This window comes from Juglans regia, chromosome 5, assembly GCF_001411555.2.
Source record: "Juglans regia cultivar Chandler chromosome 5, Walnut 2.0, whole genome shotgun sequence".
NCBI classification, from domain to species: Eukaryota; Viridiplantae; Streptophyta; class Magnoliopsida; order Fagales; family Juglandaceae; genus Juglans; species Juglans regia.
The window spans coordinates 16,150,293-16,166,995 of NC_049905.1; the positions used below are offsets into that span (position 1 = coordinate 16,150,293).

At 38.0% G+C, this 16,703-nt stretch overlaps 1 protein-coding gene across 1 annotated transcript; it reads right to left on the bottom strand.

Moving 5' to 3' along the window:
• Positions 1-1,193: 1,193 nt before the first annotated feature.
• Positions 1,194-2,229, bottom strand: LOC108997815. Its single transcript, XM_018974188.2, has 3 exons — positions 2,108-2,229; positions 1,563-1,633; positions 1,194-1,465 (listed from the first exon to the last, which is right to left on the bottom strand). The coding sequence occupies exons 1-3, from the start codon at positions 2,205-2,207 to the stop codon at positions 1,289-1,291; spliced, it is 348 nt and encodes a 115-aa protein (XP_018829733.1). The 5' UTR covers positions 2,208-2,229; the 3' UTR covers positions 1,194-1,288.
• Positions 2,230-16,703: the final 14,474 nt, after the last annotated feature.

The window sequence follows — 16,703 nt, forward strand, 5'->3', positions numbered from 1 at the left end:
TGCCCATCTAGATTATGATCATAATATAGAAAAAAAAATGAGCATTGTCTCTCAAATATTCACAATGAGGAAAAATAAAGATTTCTAATCTTGTTGTAATACTTAAAAGATATGGTTAATACCTCTGATCACCTTGTGAAGTGAAAGGAACAAGTGAATAACTTCATGGTTTGGTGAATTTGGTCCGGTAGAAAGATTTTTTCAACTGTTAATAATATTAATATTATATATATATATGATTGTTTCCTGCATTGCATTGATTGACATCAAACAAATCTATCTGTCCTCCCCAAGGCATCATGTACAGTTTAATCTAATTTCCTCGACTTCAGCCGTTTCTGCTAGCTGTACGTTTATGCGGGCAGCACGTCTGTCCTTTCGGCTTTTTAACGTCTTACTGCTTGCTATCACTCTGCAGTCATTGTTTGGAACGTCAGCATTGTCACTTCTCTCCCCGGCGTCCATCATCGATATATATAGGAGAAATGTGCAGATATTGTCAGAGTTCCTTCCTTGATTCCATTCCCATCCGGACTTGAACGAGAGTCGAATATATATATATATAATACATATATATATATATATATAATTGGTCATTTTTTGACTTTGACAAGGTTTCTATCCCCGCCTTAAACCAATCACATCCGTCTCATTAATGATGTACAGCCCATTTTACTTTTAAATTCTAATTTTGTTTTATTAAAAATTTTATATACAGTTATTTTTATTATTTTTTTATATTTTTTATATATTTTATTAATATAATTGCAGACTGTTTGTTGACACACGGCCACTTTTAGCCAAGTTTATATTTTTCTATTTTCTTTCAAACAGAAGATGTAGATAATATGGTTTTATTAATAAGCTTGATGATGAGATCATATTGAACAACTGCAGGCCAGGATGCTTTGTGACATCCTAACAGGATAGATATATAGCATAGGTACTACAAAAGTACAAGCAAAAAGGTAAAAGATTTCCCAGCGCAAACCATATATATATACATGATTCATTTCATATATATATATATATTTATATATTATATATCAAACATACATCAAGTGCTAAGACAGACAAACATCTGTTACCCAAAAAGAAGGCCCAAACAGAAAAGAAAAAGGGAAATCTTAACATTCTTGCATGAAAACTACACAAGAAGAACCTATTTCCAAGTCAAAAGCAAACTAGCTAGCTAGCCAGCCAAGCAAAAAGTAAATCTAGCTCCATTCAAGGCGAGCCTCAGATCATGATCTACTACTTGAAATGAGCTTTCACTTTCAGTAGTACTTCAAGGAGTTCTAGGTTTTGTTGGGTTACCCCCGTTATGGTGCAACGGGTCTGGACCAGAGGGAACCCTCCTCAACTCCCAACCCTGAAAGCTCCCGCCATTACTACCGGTGGCTGATGCTTGCAGGCCTCCCTTCACCTTCACAGTCTCTTTCTTGTACTTCAAACCAGCAAGCAGCTGCATGTACAAACAGAGTGCAGATCATGAATGTACGTTTGAAACTTGTATGCAAACGAAAATGTAAGAAGGGACTCTCGAAAAATGTAAAACGGACCTTTCGACTGTTCTCTCTCTCTGAGGAAACAGCTGCCTTGGCGTAAAAGCTTCCATACCTTCCATTACAATCTGCCAAAAAGTTGACAAAAATAAAAAACAGAGATCTATCACAATATTTCTTGTATACATACATATATACGTGAGATGTAAGTATGTGAGAGGAAGAGAGAGATAGCGATAAGGAGGGGAAGAGATGGACCGAATTTGAGCAACAAGCTTCCCAAAACGAGAACGAACACCACAAACATAAACATCGATTTTGACGACATCTCAAGCTAGCTAGGGACGTACGAGTAAGCCTAGAATGTGCTACAATGTCTTCAAACGAATGCAGTGCAAGTTTCTGAGAACGATATAAGCAAGCTAGGCAGTAAAGGGTTAGTGGGGGAGTGACCCCAATTTATAGAAGCTGTAAAAGCTCCGCAAATGATTGCTCATGCCGCCATTTCTGGGAGAAATGATCGACTTTTTTAGAGATTGTATGACACAATTAAGCGAATGACCCTCTTCCCGAATCAAATATCTACATATAATTTATTAAACCTGAAATAGTATACTGAATGACAGCGCCGTCGTCAGTGACGTCCGACCGTCGACACCCGCCCACCTGGAGCTCGATGATCGAGAAAGAAACTGACGTCATACGGTGATATTCCAACTGTACGATCATATGTTTTCCGTTATACCTTTAATTGATTCCTGCCTCGCTCTCTGCCTCTGCCTCTATATGGGATTTTCTGGCTTCGTTTCGAGCTGTGTCGCTTAATTTGCAGAAATCAAATATATATTCCTTTTTAGTGTTGTACTCTCGGCCGGGGATGGGCTGGCCAGCAAGCAAATGGCACAATTCTCAATAGCTTATCTATTATTAAGGCTATGTTTTAGATTGATAAATTATTTTAATTTATTTTATTTCATCTTATAATTATTATAATTTTTTAAATTTTTATATAAAATAAAAAAAATATTTTTAAGTTTTTTTAAATTTTAATTCAATTTTTTCTAATTTTTAAATAATAATAATATTAAAAATTAATATTCTAATAATATTTTTTTTAATTTTTAATTTTTATTTAAAATCATTTTATTTCATCTCACTATTTAAATAGAAATTAAGAAATTATAAATTAAATTATTCTTTATATATAGAGTGAACTATTTTATCAATCTAAAAAAATTTTAATCATTGTTTCTCTTTTTCTTTATTTACAGTTCTTTTCTTGTAATTTTTTTTTTTATTATTTCTTGTTATAGTGTGTGAAAAAAAATTTAAAAAAATATTTAAGTAATAAATTGAGATAAGATCTATAAAAATTGAAAATAGTTGACAATTGAAGGGCTGAGGCGGTGAATCGTGATGATGGTACGTACATGATTAGTGTTTATGTATGTATATGGTGTGTAATCGATCGAGGAGAAGATTTTGCATGATGGAATAAGAGATTGATTGATGGGGTTTTGATAACGCAGATGGAAGATGTCTTGTTCAATTTTTTTTTCTGACATAAAAAATATTATAAGCAAATTAAACACCCTCCTAATTAAAAGCTATCTGTAATTCTAAAATTCATAATCATTTACTTAGGTTTTTCTCTTTTTTCTTTTTTTTTTTTTTAGTACAAATCAATCTACTAATTATATAATTAGTATAGATTTGATTGAAATATTTTTGAGGAAGAAGTAATGAGTTAATTTGAAAGCTAATTAAGGGTGGAATAGTGAAATAAGATAAAATTAGTTAAAATAATTTATAAATAATAATAAAATTATTAATTAAAATTAAATAAGATGGTATGAGATTTGTATTTAAACGGGCCCTAACTGACTAAAGAGATAATATATTGGTTTAGAATATAGAAGTTCGGCTCACTCCATTTCAAAAATTATAAAGTTTATTATTAAAAATTAAATTTTTTTATGTAAATTTTAGATTTATCTACTTTTCAATCGAAGGGAGTGCGAGACTCTCAATATCTAGAATTATACAGATCATTTTTCTTCTTTGTAATAATATTCTTAAAACTTATCAAATAGTAATTATTTTATGGGTTTTGTTTTCAATTGAACAACTGATTCTCAATAAATCAATAGTTTCTTGTTATATATCCAACAAAATTGGATATGAGTATCTAGTCTTACCTTTAAATCTTATCAAGTCAATAGACCAAAAAAAAGTTGGAAATCTACACTCTCCCTCCCTATAAAAAAAAAAACAAAAGAATAAAAGAACAAAAATGACTATTTATTGATTGATCTAGAAATTTAATCCCTAATTAACCATCCACCATGTTGTTATAGAAATTTGAGGAGACCTAAAATAATATATATATATATATATATATATATATATATATATTGCTCTGATGGACAATTGAATGAAGGTCAAATACAAAAATTTTATATTTTATATTTGACTTTTTTACTATTTTTTATCTGTTAACGAAGCATTTTGATAAATCTGCTAAAACTCACGCCAAGAAAAGCGCTTGTGAGGAGAGGTTGTCTTTCTCAATATAAAGCCACCAGCAGGATCACTACTAGCTGATGTGGGACAATCTCTTTTCCCCTTGGAGTCCCTTGCCATGGCCACGTGAATATTATAATATCTATTAAATATTTAATATATTATTTAAAAAACCTACACCAATGATAATAAATATCATATTTAAAAAGAGAAACAAGCTACTCTCCACCCCCTCCGCTCGCCAAGCCCTTATTTATAGGTTTATTTTCGGTTTCCTTTCAAAATTTTCGGTGATAGTATCAAGATGTTCCGATTTGCTGCTTGCTAGCGATATTCAACCACCACACGCCTCTCCAACAGACTCCCCAACCGCCGATCTGTCGGACAGTGGAAGAAATCTATCCAAATGAGTGGCGCATGTGGCTCACACGCCGTCGCACCATAGGGAGTAAATTCATGCCGCCATGCGCAGCACCATCGAGGCTAGCGGCTTCGGATCTTTCATATTCACGTGCTCCTTTTTTCCTCAATGTGGCATGTGTCCCACATGCGCCACCATCGTCAGTGGTGGTCCTTTGTCGGTGTATCGAGTCATCTTTAGGTTACTATTCTCTTATGTTTCTGCTTTCACTAACCAATGATCAAGACGATGTGATCGTAATAGTCTCTTATAGTTGGACCAGGTCAAAAAAATGCAGCGCACCCCTCTCGACTGCGATTTTTAGTCATAGATTTGTAGTCTGTTTATCAAGCTATGTTAAAACCGCTTTAAAGTGGCTTCTCCCTATGGAAATGGGTTGGAGTCAAGCTTTTGACTTAATAACCCACTTTTTTTTTTTTTTAGTGCTGCTTTTGCTATGTTTGGGATGATTGTTGGAAGCTCCCATCCCACTGTCTTGTATTATCGTAACCATTTAGTTTATTTACGCAATGTTTAACTTGCTAAGAAAATATATATATATATATATATATATATCATATTCAAAACTCTACATGAATGTATAATATTTTCCATTCTTCTAAATTAAAAATAAAAAATAAAAACAGAATAGCAGGAAGATAATTAGAATGTACGCAAGGAGTGTACACCGAGTTACTATTGAAAAGATCTTTACGTTCCTTGGAATGATCATTGTAATCTACGCACGTACAGCTAGCAAGCATGGAGATGGAGTCATGTCAAGCTCAAAGTCCAACTACAAATTAACCACAATGATCATATCCGTCTTTCTTCTGCGTCAATTAAAAACGTACATTAATTAAAAGCCAAAGGATCGGTATTTGGGATATTATTTCGGAAGAGAATTCTACTATTCACTTGATTAATAATGTCTTTCTCTTTTAATTTTTAAATATTTAAATAGAAGAATAAAAATAATAAATTATAGATTAATTAAATAAAAGTATGTGGTGTAAATTTCTTTTATAGCTTTTCTCTGATACAGAAAGCTGGAAAAGTACTACAATATCAATCACTTGATCACCAACTACTATCATGCAAAATCAACCCTTAAACTATAATATTATTGATTCAAAAATAGTATTTGCTGTTATAAGAGAATTTTCCCCTCAAGACCCAAGAGGCCCAATTAAGCCAATCCGACCTGAAGTAGAAAGTCATTAATTCGGCCCACTAGGAGACTCCTTTATACATGACCTGTAGGAGGGATGGTGCTGTAAAGGATGAGACTTGTCGATCTGAGGATCCCTCGGGTAGTGTCCAGTCCTCGAATGCCCACCCGAATAGCAGACATGATATACGTGAAACTGTTGATCTACTGACAGAGAAGGCATGAACGGACTAGAGGGAAGGCTGATTGGGAGGAGAAGGTTGGAGAATCACGTCGCATTAATGATTCCGCCACCAGGACAACATGCCACATTAATGATGATGTCGCAGAGCTACACCGCATTTAAAAACTCTAACAAAAGGAACATAAACGGGGAACACAGAATTTAGGAAAGCAGGCACGATCTGCTCTTCAGACTGGTAGTATAAATAGCATATCCCAAGTATGAGAATACTCTCTCTGATCCCTAGACTCTCTTATTTATTTGCTACACTCCAAGAATACTTACTAACTTTGGCATCAGAGGTTACTCAAACTCAAGGCCACCCTCTCAAACCGCAGTCTTTTCTATCTTGTGTAGGGCCCGTTTTCGAAGACCTGAGTTGTTGAACCTTGGCCCAAATGTGTGCAAAATACGACGTTAACAATGGCACCGTCTGTGGGATCGTAATAGATCTTGCGTGTTCTTCTCATGCCTGCGACAACCCGTTCCAAACAACTCAGGAGAGATATGGGAGATACCACGAAAGCAAGGTTGAAACCATGGAGGAGTGGGTGACGAAACTAATTGGCGAAGTGGAGATACTCTGCAAAGAGAACGCAGAACTAAAAAAACCTCAAAGGGAGCAAGACAGCGGGGCAGGATCCAGCGACACTGAGCACGTAGGATTGCATGCTGGACTCAACAAGGATAAGGAGCAGAAAAACATGTAGGACGAGCTCCGCAGCCTCAAAAGGAAATACGAGGAAATAACAAGGAAAGTTGGTATGTTGTCAACGGTAAACTAGTTACTCACAAGCATGGGTCTACCCTATACGGAAGAAGTAATAGCGGTTCCTTTGCCATTGAAATTTAGAGTCCCTGCTATGGAGATGTATGATGGAGGAATGGACCCCCTCGAGTACTTAGAAACCTTCAGGGCTCACAAGACGCTGCATGACTTCCCTAGCGAAATAGCTTGCAGGCCGTTTCCATTGACCTTGAAAGGGTCGGCACGTTTATGGTTTGGGTCATTGGCACTTGGATCAATGGATAGCTTCGGCAAGTTAGCAAGGTTGTTCCTAACCCAGTTCATGTCCAGTCGGAAGAGGCAGCGTTCGGCTACATACCTCTTTACTATCAAATAAACAGAGGATGAAAGTCTGAAGTCTTACTTAGCCCAACTCAACAAAGAGCGCATGACCATCGACGACCAAGACAAGAAGATAACCTTGGCGGCGCTCCAGGGAGGATTTTGGCCACACTCCCAGTTTATGGTAGAGCTAGCCAGATGGACTCCCATAAAATGAGAATTCATAGACCGGGCCGATAACTTCATCAACGCAGAAGATACTCTCTGGGCTTTGACGGAGCCAAGAAGGAAGGAAGTGGAGCGCGCAAAGAGGAAGGAGAAGACCCCGACCAAGGCCAAACCCCAGGAAAAATGGAAAAAAGTCTCATAGGAGAAGCAGAGAGAGGAAGTCCCAGCAAAGGGACCTGGACGATAGTACGACCGGCCCATGTTTGCCATTCAAAAGGAAGACAACCGGGGAAAGATGCGCCGCTACTGCACGTACCATCGGTCCACCTCACACAATACCGAAAACTGCTTCTCCCAAGGAGGAAGGAAGGAATATGCAAAATAGCAAAGGCGTTGCCCCTCCCTAGATAGAATATAGGAGCAAGAGAGAAGAGGAAGATCGAGGGAAAGGAGTCGAGACCGAGGTGACTGGAACAGATAGGTGAACAAGCCTTAACGAGTAGCAATAAGGGAGCCACCACCAGGTTGCCCCTATTTGCCACCAAGGTAGCAACCCCCTCTGGAGAAATTTGAATCATAGCCGGAGGGTCCGCGAGTAGGGGCATCACCTCGTCGAGTAGGAAAGCACATGCCAAACAGGCCCAATACTAATAGGTATACTCGGCTGAGTATCATCCTGTCAAACAATGAAGGGGTGACCCTACTTCGGTAATCTCGTTCAAGGAGGCTGATGAAGAAGGGGTTATGTACCCCCACGATGACGCCCTAGTGGTCACAATGCTTGAAGCCAACTTCATCACCCGCATAATCCTCATCGACAACAAGAATTCAGCGGACATCCTATTCTAGGAAGCCTTCGTCAAGATGGGTATTGAGGCCTTCAGGCTGCTACCTGCCCTCATGCCCTTAAAAGGCTTCTCTGGAATCATTGTCCAGCTAGTGGGAACCATCACGCTATCCATCCTTGTAGGGAGTAGCCCCTGCACAAATTCTGTTATGGTCGATTTCCTGGTGGTGAAAACTCTGTCAGCATATAACACCATCATCGGGAGGCCCACTCTCAACAGCTTAAGGGCCGTCACATCGACCTACCACCTCAAAATGAAGGTCCCAACTCCCTAGGGAGTGGGGGAAGTCTGAGGAGAGCAAGTATTGACGAGAGAATGCTACTTCCAGGAGCTGAAACAGAAAGATGGAAGGCTCGCCTTGGACGACAACAACAGAACAAGATAGATTGAGCACCATCAAAGAAACTGCGGCAGGCCTCCGTCTACACCTCGCTCTGCCAATTTTGAGAAGGAAGGGATGGTGCACGGTTTTAGAGAGAAGGATGGACGACGACCTCCCCAGACCAGAATTCTGTGTCCCTTAATTTTGTAACACCTCTTCATCTAGCTTGTACATTCATTTTTATTTAATAAAATGCGACTTTTCAGGGCAATGCAAAACAATTGCTCCATGCTTTCGTATTACCAGTAAGGCGCCAACAATAAAAAAGCGAGGCTAACGAAATCTAGGGCAACAAGATCATCAAAAAATTACCTCCCCACGAGGCACCATAGGGAAAGGCAGGCCTAAGGGTTGCCTTATCCCTGACGCAGCAGAGTGTGAGTTAGCCTTTAGCAGCATGAAGATAAAAATTTACCTTCTTTGGGGATGTCAATAGGCGGGTGAGGGTCCATTCACAAATTGCCCGAAATTACCTCCCCGTGAGATACTATAGGGAAAGGTCAGTCCAATGGTGGCCTTATCCCTCCCGTAGAGGAGAGTGGGATTGGCCTCATGACCCTCCCGAATAAATTCCCCCGACCTCCGCCACAACGAAGAGTGGGATCAGCACCAACGTGACCCAACACATATCTTTCTTGTGATATCAAAGAGCAAGAGCAGGTCCAGTGATAGACTGCTCGAACAACTTACTTCCCTACGAGACTCAATAGGGAAAGGCCAGCCTAAAGGCAACCTTATCCCTCTCACAGAGGAGAGCGGGTTCTGCCTTCGAGGGGGCCCAAAGAACTTAGTCCAGCTCCAATCATGGCAAAGAACGGTCAACCAACTTGCTGTCCAAACTTACCTCCCCGCGAGATACCATAGGGAAAGGTAGGCCTTAAGGTTGCCTTGTCCCTCCCATGACGGAGTGCGGGTTAGTTCTCAGCTACCCAAAATCAGAAACTATACCTTCCTCATAAGTGTCAACAGGCAGGAGCGGGTACAGTAACAAATCGTAGAGGAGAGCGGGCTTGGCCCTTGAAGCAAGTCTAAAAATTACCTCAACCTCCACTATGAACGGAGAGTGGGTCTAGCACCAGCCTGACCCAAAATGTTGCCTTTCCTTGTGATGCCCATGAGCAGAAGAGAGTCCAGTAATAGACTGCCCGAACAACTTACCTCCAAGTGGGACTCAATAGGAAAAGGCCAACCTAAAGGCAGCCTTTTCCCTCCAGTAGAGGAGAGGGTATCCTGCCTTCTAGGCGGCAGGAAAAACTTACCTCGACTCCTATCACAGTGAAAGAGCAGACTGCCCCAATGGCGGCCCGAAGAAGTTACCTCCTTAGAGAATCAAAAAGGGGCGGGCTAACTTGAGGTAGCCTAACCTCTCTCTAATGGAGTGCGGGTTTAAAGTCTTACGACTGCCTAAAATAAGAAGAATCTACAAAAGGGAAGCAAAGTCCCACAAAAAAGCCGCACAAGCATCAACAAGCAAGAAACAGATCAAGATTATAAACTCTCCAAATACCGAGACAAAATATACAAGCAAGAGCAACAACGACACACAGCGGAAGGCGGTAAGCGTGGAACAATGCAAAAAAAGAAAAAGAAAAAGAAGAAATACAACAAGGAAAATGTAGAAACCGTACAACCGAATACACAAAATTATTTTATTAATTATGCAGGATTACGAGGAACAAATTATATCATAAAGTCGTAAACATGACCCTGAAAAGAGACGCAGAAACTAACATCACCAGCTTGAATAGATGTTACATGTAATTAGAAGCTCCTTTCAACTATAATTTGAAAGGATTTCATAATTAACATATTGACATTTGAAGCTCCCTTAATTAATTAATAGAAGGATTTCATAATGGATTTTTAACATTATTAAGGATATTTCTATAATATTTTTATATGTTAAGTATTATTGATTAATAGGTATTTGTCAAAAGAAAAGAGAGGAAGAAGAAAATAAATTTGCCAAACTAAATCAAGAGCTTGCAACCCATAAGCTAAAAAAGTCCCAATTCCAAGTCCTGAAGCAACAGAGTTTAGAACGAGCCTAAACAAAATTACGAGTCCATCAAACAACAATCTCCTTACAAGATGGTTGATCACTCGCTATATAAAAAAATAATATATTTATGATCAGTTATTTGTTGTATAAATATTATTTTTTATTAAAATAAGTCTATATTTATTATAAATAATACATTATAAATGGTCATTTTTTCTTGCATGACTAGAGCTAAAGCTAGCTCACGTGACCCTTGTGCAGAAAGTGTACGTCGTGGACGACATATTGGATGCATTTTGTTGCCACTGTATGCCCATTTATATAAGCATCGCCCTCTATATTCCTACTTTGGTAGAGACAATCATAGGTTACTGATAATTACAATCACTTATAACAAGTGCACAAATACAAGGAATAGCAACATCAACATCTATCCTTTCTATATTAAGCTACAAAGCCTCCTTAGGCAAAACATGTGCAACCAGATTTGCCTCCCTCTTGACATGTCGAAGCTGCCACCCAATCCATTCTAGCAAGCTTCTGATATCTTATAAGAGGATTCTGGCCTCCCACACTGTCATGCTGATGAAGAATGGCATTAATGCCATTAACTACTTGAGAGGAATCCCCTTCTAACAAATAGTTACTAAGGCTCAATTCCTTGCACAGCTTAACTGCTTCCCATATCCCCATTGCCTCAGCCAAAGTAGAATCAGAACAATAATTCAAGGGTTTCATTAGGCTCAAAAGCACAACACAATTCAAATCCCTTATCACAATACCTATTCCAATCTTATGTACCTCTTTCTGGATTGCCACATCCCAATTGAGCTTTACCCAATCCCTTTAAGGTATCTTCCACCAAGTGATACAAGGTAAAGTTGGTCCAGTTGTGTTTGAAATGGTCTCCATGGCTTGCTAATAGGCATTGCAGTCATTGACTGCATACTGAAATAATGATGATGGATGTTGAAAAATAGATAGTTTTTGCAAACTCTTTGAGACAAGCGCCAAACGTCCATATCTGCAAGGCATGACCATAGTATATGCCAATAGATTCATTCTCTCTTAAATGAACAGGACACAATGGGTCATTAATAACACCTCTGAAGATTCATTTTTGTGGGAAGAGAATTAGTACAAGCTCTCCATATGGTTGAGGGTTTCCAACACCTCACAGAATCCCCTTTGGTTGAGGTTTCACCCTTTCTTTCTAACTTCATTGCCATATACATATAATAGGCACTCCTAACAGAAAAAATACCATTAGGAGTACCTTTCCAGATTAGCTGATCTGCTATACCAAGGATACTCACTTGAAGTTGTAAAATTGCAGCATAATTAGTTTCATTAAATACAGCTTTCACCAACTCCACATTCCACCAATCAGATTGCTAATTAACTAGCTCCACTACAAAAGCATTAGGATCCAAATATTGTCTAGGAGATTGGATCATACAGGATCTCCCCCTTGGTATCCATTTATCCTGCCATATATGTATAGTTCTGCCATCCCCCAAACACCATATAAGGCCCTCCTTTAGCAAGTTTAGTGCCTGCCATATGCTTCTCCATACAAAATATGGTTTTGACCCCAATTGAGCTTGGAGAATTGATGATGTTGCAAAATACTTGACTTTGAAAATTCTGCTAGGCAAAGAATTTGGTGCAGATAAAAAATCTCCATGCCTGTTTAGCAAGTAGAGCATGATTAAAACCTGTTAAGTCCCTAAAACCACAGTCTCCCACCTATTTTCTAATACATAAGTCATTCCGTGAAGCCCAATGCATTCTGTTTTTACCTTCTACTTCACCCCACCAGAAATTTCCCACCAAAGCATTAAGTTTCTTACACAAAGTTTTTTGCAAGAGGAACGCACTCATGCAATAAGTTGGTACTAACTGGAATACAGCTTTAATTAAGACTTCCCTTCCTGCTTGAGACATAAATTTGTTCTTCCAGTTTCCAATCTTGCTCCTAACTTTATTAATGATGCTCTGAAATGCCATTACACGAGATTTGCCTACCAAGTTAGGCAGGCCTAGATACTTATCAAGATTAGAGGTGCTTTGGAGCCTAGCAATTTCCATAAGATAGGCCTTTGTTGTAACTTTAGTGTTCCTGCTAAAAAACAAGGATGTTTTCTCTTTATTTTGCTTTTAGCCTGAAGCCTCTTCATACAAGCTTAGGATCTGGTTCTGTCTATCCCACTCCTCCATATTTGCTCGAAAAAAGACTAAACTGTCATCAACAAAAAATAGGTGATTCATAGACATCACCCCTCGAGCAATTGGCACTCCAGTAATCAACTTATGATGTTCAACAACATGCAATTGGCAGCTTAATACTTCAGCACATAAAATGAATAAGTAAGGTGAGAGAGGAAAACCTTGTCTTAACCCTCTCTGTGGTCTAAAACCTTGTTGAGGGGATCCATTTACCATAATTGAAAAGGATGAAGAAGAGACACACTCCATGATCAAATGTATCCAACTTTCAGCAAAGCCTAGCTTTTTCATAATAGCTTCTACGAACTTTCATTCCACACGGTCATAAGCTTTGCTCATATCTAGTTTTAGTGCCATAAAATCCTTATTGCCAGATATTCTGCTATTCATTGTATGAAGGGTTTGATAAGCTACTAAAATATTATCAGATATTAAGCGTTCAGGTACAAAAGCACTTTGAGTTGGTGAAATGGTCCTTGGTAATATCCTTTTCAATCTATTGGCCAAAACCTTAGATATCAACTTATACATGACATTGCAAAAACTTATCGATATATAATTAGCAATAGATTGGGAGTGAGTCTTCTTTCGAATCATGACCAAATGAGTGAAGTTCAATGCAGCAATTGACTTCTTTGAATTCAAAAAGAAAAGTATAGCTTCACATACCTCTTCTTTTACTACTGCCCAATGATCTAGGAAGAAACATGCTCCATATCCATCTGGACCAGGAGCTTCATGGGGACCCATCTGAAATAGAGCATCTTCAATCTCTGATTCTGTGTAAGGCTGCAACAGTCTTTCATTCATCTCAACAGTTATTTTTTCTATTAAATGGGCTAGACAAACATCAATATTGGAAGGGTTAGAAGAAGTAAATAATGATTTATAATATGCAGTGAATGCATGGCCAATTTCGTTAGGATTGGTATACACATGTCCCTCTTCATCCACAATCCTCTTTAGCTTATTCATTTTCTTCCTCTGAGTGGCATAAAAGCGAAAGTACTTTGTGTTACTATCCCCTTTCTGAAGCCAATGAACCTTAGCTCTTTGCTTCCACTTTAACTTAATTCTTTCCAACAAAATGTCAATCTGTTTCTATAGGTGTGCAATCTCTTCAACAGAATTTGCAGATAAAGGTTGTTGTAAGGTATGCAATCTGTTGAGTTTCATTTGTAGCACAAAATCTAAAAGTGATTCTTTTCCTTTACTCCAAGACCTCAAAGTTGTCATACCCTTTTTTAGTTTATGCATAAATGATTCGAAAGACCCCTTTGTACAATGTCTTGTTGCCATATCCTTCGAACCACTTCTATGCAATCCCCATAGGTAGGCCAACTGACTTTATATTTATGAAATCTACTGTGGTATACCCTTTGCAGATGCTGAGGCAATATAATAATCATTATTGGGAGATGATCTAAGGCTAAAGTAGAGAGAACTTGAATATTGCCATCTCCAAAAGTTTCACACCATTGATTTGAGGCCACTGCACGATCTAACTTCACCTTTGTGAAACTAGCATCCTTTCTTTTATTAGACCAAGTGAAAAAGCCACAACTGAATTCCAGATCACTTAATTGGTAGTTCAGCAAGCATTGTTGAAACTGGTTCATTTGGTTAGAATATCTCCATGCCCCTCCACATTTCTCATAACCATATAAAAGTTCATTAAAATAACCTATACATACCATGTATGGGGGTCAATCTGCTTAAGAGATCGCAATATATTATAGCCAGTCATTCTTTGGTTAGTTTCTGGATGACCATAGAAGTAGGTCAACATCTAGTGGATATCATCCTCAAGGTTCACCCATGCATTAATATGCCTTTGTGAGAAAGACTGAATATTTAAGGACAAGTCTACCTTCCGAAACAGTGCCAAACCCCCACTCAAACCAATCACATCCACTTTAAATAAGCCTTGAAAACCCAATCTACCTTTCAAGTATTCTACTTTATAATGTAAGACTTTTGTTTCCATTAAGAAGACAATAGATGGCTTATGAATCTTGACCATACAATCAAGATTCCAAACTGTTCGAGGGTTGCCAATCCCCCGACAATTCCAACTTAAGAGCCTCATTCTTTTCGGCGGGGCTGCATAACAGCCTCTGCCGATACACAAATATCCTGACTATTAGATCTAGTTTTCCTATTTGTTTTTGAAGGAAAACTAGAAGATAAGTCAATACCTTTTAATGCAGACTTCCTCTTACGAGTCCTCACAACCTTCATAGATTCAACAATCCTCTTCTTATCCCCATTTCTAATCTGCCTCTTCCATTTCAGTAGAGAATTGCATGAGGCTTCATCCAATCTTGAGCCCCCAGTAGTCTTTTGCATCATAGGATGTAATGCATCAGCAGCAAAAGCCATCACCTCTTTAGATTTTGATAAATTTGTGCTTGATCCACTTGCCATATTGAACACATTACCATTTGCAGTCTGATTGGATTGCTTAATTGGGACGGTTATGCAAGTTTCCTTAGAGAAGCCTCTATCCTCAATAGCTTGACATGTGGACATAACTCCCTTGCCAACCATTGTCGTACTATTATTCTTGTAACTACCAAATAACTACTTAGAATAGTTATCCCCCTTGCAGATCTGCAGAAACTGTATGCTTGCCCCCATCCATGGAGGAATCCATCCCTTGAGTAAGAATTGGCACAAACCTATTGAGTCCCATATATGAGACTACTCCAGATGCTCTCAACCAACTTCCATATTGCATGTTATTTACCATTGCCTCAAGACCAACAATAACTTTTCGAGGGCATCCCATAGTAGCACGAGAAAGCAGACCACAATGGAAGCAAATCCTGGGAAGCCTTTCATACTTGAACTTTATAAAGATTCTACTACCTTCAATATTAAGCATCTTACCACGTATCAAAGGCTTAATAAAATCAACCATAGTAATCACACGTAAATACCTTCCCCACCGAGTTCCCTTGTCATCCACTTCAACATGAAGCACTTGACCAATCGAACCACCAACTTGGAATCCAACTTCATAGTTCATACAACCAAAAGGCAAGTTATGTAGTTGAACCCAAAAATAAGTATACTTAAAAACCAGATCAGATGGAGGGGTAAGGCCATCAAAGTATTTAAAACAGGCAAGACATTGATCAAACAATCAAGGATGCCCATCCCAAACACATTGGAGTGCAATTTCAAAAGCAAATTCCAATAGGAAGAGGTTGAAACCCACCTCTATAAAATTCACTACTGAATCAAGTTTCCATACTTTCAACATGGTAGATTTGAAGGACTCTCGATTGATTCTTTTGTCTGTAATAATTTTCCAACCAGACAAAACTTGCCGCGTTCAAAAGTAGCATGCAGATCATCATTCCTTACGACCACATCCCTAGTCTCCTCTTTTGTTAGAGACAATTTATCCCATAATTTAGTTATAACCTCTGCCATTACTGGACAATTAGATCACCACAACACTTGAGAATCAAAGAGCACCAATAACCAGCCTGTTGCAAGCCAATAAAATAAAGAACAATTGCAAGAAACAAACTGTCGCCTTTGCAGGAAGGAAGCCATTTTCGCCTCTAAACAAGAGAAAAACTCTCCAGGTTGAAGTTCTCTTCCTACTTTGGCATTTGGCTTACTTAGGATGGAAGGTAAAAGAAAATTTATCCAGAGATGATTTTGCTCGTTTTCTCACCATAATCTCAATAAAAGTTTCTTTGATTTTGGGATTCCATTTCCATAACCATTTTGGTTTAAGGGTTTGTTTAGACACTTAGGATATTTCAGTATATATGTAAATAGTAGTGAAATAGTTTCAGTTAAAATGTTCTATTAGATTTTGGACAATGAGAAATAAATTTGAATAAAAATATTATAAAGTTAAAAAAATTTTTGAATATAATTTTTTGAATATAATTTTTATTTTGAAATTTGAAAAAAGTAATATTATTTTTTATGCTTTGTTTGGAATACTATAAAAGTTGTAATGATTAGGTAATGATTAGATGAAAAAGTTAAAATTTTAAAAATGAAAAGTGTTTTGTGCTTGAGTGATGTTTGGGAAGGAAATATATGAAAATATATGAGAATACTTAAGAATATTTGTGTTGCCAAAAGAACCCTAAGTGTTGGAACAAAATATTCTTGTACTGCTGTATCATTTTGAAACTATTAATATATATATATA

What these genes read in the sequence shown, in the direction of transcription:
- LOC108997815 (XM_018974188.2), bottom strand. Translation starts at nt 2,207, where the DNA reads ATGACGTCAGTTTCTTTCTCGATCATCGAGCTCCAGGTGGGCGGGTGT. An exon ending in CATTCAGTATACTATTTCAG is followed by an intron (nt 1,634 to 2,107) that starts GTTTAATAAATT and finishes ACTTTTTGGCAG; the next exon opens with ATTGTAATGGAAGGTATGGA. An exon ending in AGAGAGAGAACAGTCGAAAG is followed by an intron (nt 1,466 to 1,562) that starts GTCCGTTTTACA and finishes TTGTACATGCAG; the next exon opens with CTGCTTGCTGGTTTGAAGTA.